We start from the raw sequence: 7,582 nt of genomic DNA, 5'->3' as shown, positions 1-7,582 counted from the left end.
GTGACGTTAATATTTCCCCCATGATCAGACGTGTATTCTCATGAAAGATCGGGAATGAAGGACCCTGTATGATGGTGACACTCGCTTACAGCTGTGACATGATGTCGAGGCAAGGAGCCAGTAACACATATATATATGTCATCAACCATCATCATTGTTTAATGTCTGCTTTCCATGCTGGCATGGGTTGAATGATTTGACTGAGGACTGGCAAGCCAGGAGGCTGCACCAGGCTCCAATCTGATCTGGCAGTGTTTCTACAGCTGGATGTCCTTCCTAACGTCAAACCACACTAAGAGTGTAGTGGGTGTTTATATATGTCACTGGCACAGGAGCCAGTCAGGCGGCACTGGCATTGACCATGCTTGGATGGTGCTTTTTATGTGCCACCGACAAGGGTGCCAGTCAGGTGGCACTGGCATTGGCCACACACACACATATATGTATACACACACACCTGATAGGTTTCTTACAGTTTCCATCTATCAGATTCACTCACAAGGCCTTGGTTAGCTTGCAGCTATAGTAGAAGACACTTGCCTAAAGTACCACGCAGTGCGATTGAACTCAGAGCCATGTGGTTGAGAATCAAACTTCTTACCACACCTGCACTTATCTTTGAGAAACAAGGATAGCAGGGTTGGTGACTGGTAGAGTATCCAGCTGTGGATTATTTTACCTCAATACATAACATCAAACCCATTCCTGCATGGAAAAAAAATGGATGTACAACAATGATGTTGAGGATGTTGTGATCAAGGGCATATAACTCTGTTTGACTCAGTCTATCTGACTGACAAAGCCAGTTCCACTCCTACAACATAGCTGAGTGCAGCACAAAGAAAGATTAGGAAAAAAAAAAAAGGCTCTGAAGCAACCCGAACATCTATAGAGGGATGATGAGAGACCTTCCATGTGGTTGCTTTACTTGCTAGGAATAGCAGCCAAATATCCCTCACATCACGTTTTAGCATCTTTGTCATATGAGCTGAAATTATGATTATGGGGCCTGGAGCCCCACACCATAACATCTTTCATAACAATTTACCATCACCACCACCACCACCTCCTCCTCCCTCCCCCGTTTTTGTTGTGATCATTATTGTTGTCAGCACTGGTCATCATAAGCATCACCGTCATCATTATTGTCATCATCATCATCATCTCATTCAGGCAAAAGGTCAGTATTATGAGGAAAGAGCAAAGGGGGAGGAGGGAATTTGATTACACCCCCCATCCCATACACACACACATGCACACACTCTCTCAGTACTTGACTGGTATTTTATTTTATCAACACCCCTGAAAGAACGAAAGGCTAAGTCAACCTTGGCAGGTCAGAACATAAAATAGCAGGAACGTGACGCAAGACATTTTTTCCAGTACTCTAACAATTCTACCAGCTGACCTCCTCAATAATAATAATAATAATAATAATAATAATAATAATCATCCTTTCTGCTAATAGGCACAAGGCTTGAAATTTGGGGGAATGGGACTAGTTGATTACATTGACCCCAGTGTTTCACTGGTATTATTTTATCAGCCCTGAATGGATGAAAAGCAAAGTTGACCTCGGCAGAATTTGACCTCAATGTAAAGATGAACAAAATGCTGCTCAGTGTTTTGCCTGATGAACTAATGTTTCTGCTAGTTTGCTGCTTTAATAATAATAATAATAATAATAATGATTTCAAATTTTTGCCACAAGGGCAGTTTGGGGGAGGGGATTAAATCGATTACATCGACCCCAGTGTTTTGCTGGTACTTAGTTTATCAACCTCGAAAGGATGAAAGGCAAAGTCGACCTCGGTGGAACTTTGAACTCAGAACATAGTGGCAGACAAAATACTGCTAAGCATTTTGCCTGGCATGCTAATGGTTCAGCCAGTTCACCACCTTAATAATAATAATAATAATAATAATAATGGTTTCAAATTTTGGTGGAGAGCTGACAGAATCATTAACACAGCAGACAAAATGCTTAGGAGCATTTTACCCGTCACTACGTTCTGAGTTCAAATTCTGCCGAGGGGTTTGGATAATTCACCTTTGGAAACATGGATGTTTTGTTCAACATCCTTACACAACCCTTATTCAGGGAATTTTTGAACAGGCTGGGCTACTTGACTTGAAGAAAATTCTAACTGGTCCCCACCTGCAAGGTCATGCACTGTTTATCTTGATATGAGATCACCATGTCACGCGCACATATGGTCATGATGCATGTGCCTGGTGTACCCTTATCAGACGGGTAGTCCTGATGGGTATACTGGGCTTTGTATATTTTACCTCAGTGTCACTTTGATGGCATGCACTGCTCTCTCACTCAATAATAATAATAATAATAATGATGATGATGATTTACTGGAAAAGAAACTGGTTCGGAAGGGAAGAGGAACAGTCAGTTGTATTGGCTGTAGTAGTTTTCTGATATATTTTATTGACCCCAAAAGGATGAAAGACAAATGTTGACTTTTGAACTTGGAAGTGAAAAAAGCCAGAGGAATGCTGCAGGCCTCTTTGTGCGATGCTGCCAATCCAGTGCCTGCTTGTTGATGATGATGATGATGAGAGTGATAACGATGATGAAAATGGTAATGATGATGATGATGATGAGGAGGATTCATTTCCTTGTAGCTATTAACTGTATACTTGCAGTCTTTTCCTTCTGCTTAACCCTCTAGCGTTTAAACCGGCCATATCCGGCCCAAATATTCCACCCGTTTTATGTTCAAACCAGCCAGATCTGGCCTCTCACATGTACCCTAAAATGTCATTCTAAAAACAATCAATCACATTAAAATCTCGAAGCTATGAGATAATCCATGATTAAATCAAAACAATGTGAATAATATAAGCATTGCTTTTGACAGAACAATCTGATTGCCAAAGGGTTAACTCAATCTGACAGAGTGAAGCCTGTTTGCTGGTTAGCATACTGAAGCGAGTGGAGTTAAGTTACTTTCCCAGTGGCACAGTTGAGTGAAGTTGGGGAAAGTTTTTTTTTTTTAACATCCATTTTCCAATGCTAGCATAATGGATCGATGCATCTTTCTATTGTTGTTGCATTGCTTTTGACAAATGTACATCTTTCCTTAAATTGCTTTCCAAGCTGGAGTGAGTGCCATTATGTGCTCATAGACAATTTCGTAATATTTTTGCTTCTTTGTAAAGCGGTGAGCTGGTGGAAAAATGCTCACTGGCATTTCATCCATCTCGATGTTCTCGGTTCAAATTCCTCCGAGGTCGGTTTTGCATTTCATCCTTCCAGGGTTGACAAAATAAGTACCAACTGAACATTAAGGAGTCGATGTAATCAACTCCTTCCCTCCCCCAGAATTGCTGGCCTTGTGCCAAAAATTTGAAATCAATATTTCTGTTTATTTTCTGGTATATATATATATATGTATATATATATATACACACAGTAGAACCTCGCAGTACGAGTGCTCCATTGTACAAGTAATTTGCAGTACGAGTGGAGACTTGTGCGAATTTTTGTCTTGAAGTATGAGCAGAAATCCGCAGTACAAGCACCCAAATTATCCCATCGTTAAGGCAATTCAGTTAATGAAACCCATTTACATATTTCTTTTGCATTCTCTTTCTTTATAATTGTCATTTTACTTGTAACGACACCTTTTCTGTTTTAAAACCCCTAAAAAATTATTTTTGAGTGGTTTTGTTGGGGCTGGAACGGATTAATTATATTTTAGTTAATTTCAATGGGGAAAATTAATTTGTAAAGCGAGTACATCATAAGACGAGCTTGGTCAAGGAATGAATTAAACTCGTACTGCGAAGTATCACTGTATATTACATGTCTATCTTTCTATCTATCTATTCTGTCTCTCTCTCTCTCTATATATATATATACACACACATACATTGTATTTTCTTGTACATCAGTTGCACAATTTTGTACTAGAAGAAACTCGAGTGCTACTTATACTTTTTGTACTTGAGTGCAACTTATACTCAGGGCAAAGCTAAAGTTACAAAGAGAAGAACTTTATCCCAAGAATTAACACTAAATTACAGGTGTGACTTGTGCACAGGTAAATACAGTATGTGATGTGTGTATTGTCGTCATCATTGGTATTTAGCTAATGTACAGTTTGTCTCTTTCACCCATCACAGTACAATAGACTTTCCAGCTCGCCTGACAAAAAGAAAGCATATGCAATTGGTATCCCTCTCCGCAACCTGCTCAAGTTACCTAAAGCTCACCGATGGGTCTGTTACGAATGGTTCTACTCAAATTTAGATATGTAAGTTAAAAGTTTAAGCTTAGAATTAAAATAATTTTCGAGTAAATTGAATTGTTTTTCATCCTCATCATTTAACATTTGCTTTCCATGCTGTCATGGTTGGACGGTTTTACAGGGCACCAGCTAGCTGTAGGGCTGCATCGAGCTCCTATGTCATCTTTGGCTGTATGCTAGAAAATACGGTACAACTTGATTCTGCCTGGCAACATTTCTTGAACAAGTACCGAAATATCTTCCTGAATTCAGCTGTAAAAAGCATGCCAAAACAGACCTTGCAGATGGTGGTGCCATGTAAAAAGCTCTCAGTCCACTCTGTTAGGTGGTTGGTGTTAGGAAGGGCATCCAGTTGTAAACGCCCTGCCAAAACAAACCACGAAGTCTGGTGCACTCTTCTGCCGAGCCAGCTCCTGTCAAACCGTCCAACCCATGCCAGCATGGAAAACAGATGTTAAATGAAGCTACAAGATAATGTATGATTAATTAAAAACAAGGTGAATAAATAAGCATTACTTTTGAGAGAATAATGTGAATGCTAAAGGGTTAATTAGCTTTGAGATAATTTTAATTTGTATCTGAAAATGTGTTGTGTAGCAATGATATATTTGTGTGTGGAGGTGCGTTGCAGTCTAGTATGTTCATCATCCTTCGACAAGGTTGAACAACCAGTCCCAACCGGTCGGGATTCATGGTACAGGTTGTGCTATTCATCCTTTCGATGACTGAATACAGAACATGGATTGCAAGACCTCCGTTTGACTGATTTTCCTGAGTCACCATCGCACCCTTGTACACCAACCCACCACAAGGTTACCCATTTACAGCTGAGTAAACTGGAGTAATGTAAAGTAAAGTGTTTTGCTCTAGAACACAACACACAGCCAGTCTGGAAATTGAAACCATGACCTTGCAATCATGAGTGCAACACCCCTAACCATTAGGCCACGTGCCTTCACACATTATTGGATGGCCGTTGGCTCTCTTGAGTTCCTCTGCCTTTTGATAGGTTTTGTTGTTTGTCCTGCTGGGGGGTTACCAGTCTAGTCACTGACGACCCAGCCATGTGGCAGTTTGTACTGGTTTATTTGTTAGCAATAGCAGTCGGTCAAGAGTGACTTGACCAAATGTGTATTGATGAAGATGTGTTGTTGTTGTTGTTGTGATGGTGCTTTGTGAGGAGATTGTGTGAAGATATAGTATAGTAGTGACAGGGTGTGTAGGATTTAGGCCTTGCACCCTCACACATCCTTAGATGGCCGTTGACTCTCTTGAGGTTTTCTGCCCCATTGACAGGTTTTGTTGTTTGTCCTGCTGGATGTCCAACAAAACTCCCTCCTCACCAAGCAAGCCTTGGTGGAGGTTCCTGGTGTAGTGTATGATTATCCAAGCATGTGGCAGTTTGTACTGGTCCACTTGTAAGCTGTAGCGGTCAGTCAAGAGTGACTTGACCGAATGTATGTTGATGAGGACGTGTGTGGTGGTGGTGGTGGCGATGTAGGATGTCTTGTGAGGACATTTTGTGTAGTAATGACAGTGTATAGGAGGTGTAGGATGTCGATGAGGGCATGGATTGGAGTTGCAGTGTAATAATGAGGCTGTTTGTGAGAGAAGACATGGTGTGGCAATGAAGACAGGTTGTTTGGTTGGAATGGAAAGATACCTGGTGTGTTTGGGCCAGTGTGGCCCTTCTGCCTACCATTATACATGATTTGTTGCTTATGTTATTTTTCGATTTTGCAGGCCTTTATTTCAAGGAGAAAACGAGTTTTGCAGTTGTTTGAGGGAGTCTTTCCCTCAGCTTAAAACCAAGCTTTTACGGAGGGTAGAATGGTGCAAGATTCGACGTCTCATGGGTAAACCTCGCAGGTGAGTGGGTGGAGGGGGAAAAGTTGCGTTTGCTAATTGCCTTTAATTTTGATGTTCACTTTTTGCTACCATTATTCATTAGCAGTACTTGTAGAATTCCAGCCAAGTGCTGTGTCTGCCATTAACTGAAGAGTCTCAGAAACAGCTCCCCAGTTTCTGTATTTGCGTAGATGTTTGGTAAGAAGCTTGCTTCTCAACCACGTGGTTCCAGGTTCAGTCCTGCTGCATGGCGCCTTGGGCAAATATCTTCCACTGTGGCCTCGTACCAATCAAAGCCTTGTGAGTGGATTTGGAAGATGGAAACTGAAAGAAGCCCATCATGTGTGTGTGTGTCTCTTCATGTCTGCTTGTTCGCCCCTCACCACCACTTGACAACAGGTGTTGGTGTGTTTATGTTCCCATAACTTACCAGCTTTCAGTCAAATCGTCCATCTCATACATCATCATCATCATCATCATCGTTTAACGTCTGCTTTCCATGCTAGCATGGGTTGGATGATTTGACTGAGGACTGGTGAAACCGGATGGCAACACCAGGCTCCAATCTGATTTGGCAGAGTTTCTACAGCTGGATGCCCTTCCTAACGCCAACCACTCAGAGAGTGTAGTGGGTGCTTTTACGTGTCACCTGCACGAAGGCCAGTCAGGCGGGTACTGGCATGGAAAACGGACGTTAAATGACGATGAAAGATGGTCAGTTTTCACACCTGTGGAAATGAACCTGTCAGCTTCCCCAGGTGTGGTGCACAACTGAGCTATCAATAAAAGTAATCTGTGTGGTAATGTTTGTCATCTTTTCTCAGGTGCTCAGCTGCTTTCTTCAAAGAGGAACGTGATGCTCTCGACCAGCGGCGTTGTAAAATCCGGTTACTACAGCAGAGGAAACTGCGGGAGTTGACAAACTTCAAGGACTTGCCAGAAGAGATACCCATGCATTTGGTCATCGGAACCAAAGTAACAGGTAAGTTTATTGGATTGTTTTATCTGTCTGATGATGATGATGGTGGTGGTGGTGGTAGTGGCCATGTGAACTCTTTGTGTGTGTATCATTATCATCATCATCATCATCATTCAACATCTGCTTTCCATGCTGGCATGGGTTGGACGATTTGACTGGAACTGGTAAGATGGAAAGCTGCACTAGGTTCCAGTCTGGTTTGGCATGGTTTCTACAGTTGGATGCCTTTTCTAATGCCAACCACTTCAAGACTGTATTGGGTGCCTTTTGCGTGCCACCAGCATGGGTGCTTTCTATTTGTCACCTGCACAGGTGCCTTTTAATACGCATATTTATATGCATTTATACCTGTCATTATCATCATCATCATTGTTTAACGTCCGCTTTCCATGTTATCATGGGTTGGACCCTATGTATATATGTGTTCATGTAGTTTGCTCACATATATATATATATATATATATATATATATATATATATACACACA

The 7,582-nt window shown here is 41.5% G+C and overlaps 1 protein-coding gene across 1 annotated transcript in view; it reads left to right on the top strand.

The window, feature by feature from the left end:
• LOC106880031 (protein lin-9 homolog) overlaps positions 1 to 7,582 on the top strand; it is a 20,396-nt gene that overhangs the window by 1,838 nt on the left and 10,976 nt on the right. The window contains exons 3-5 of the mRNA XM_052976807.1: positions 4,144 to 4,274; positions 6,012 to 6,137; positions 6,941 to 7,098. Coding sequence (XP_052832767.1) covers positions 4,144 to 4,274; positions 6,012 to 6,137; positions 6,941 to 7,098 — 415 coding nt within the window. The remainder of the gene's footprint in view (positions 1 to 4,143; positions 4,275 to 6,011; positions 6,138 to 6,940; positions 7,099 to 7,582) is intronic.

The sequence above is a fragment of the Octopus bimaculoides genome, chromosome 25, assembly GCF_001194135.2.
Source record: "Octopus bimaculoides isolate UCB-OBI-ISO-001 chromosome 25, ASM119413v2, whole genome shotgun sequence".
In the NCBI taxonomy this organism is placed as follows: domain Eukaryota; kingdom Metazoa; phylum Mollusca; class Cephalopoda; order Octopoda; family Octopodidae; genus Octopus; species Octopus bimaculoides.
Note: the sequence above shows the minus strand (reverse complement) of the source record. Positions and strands in the feature narration are given on the sequence as shown.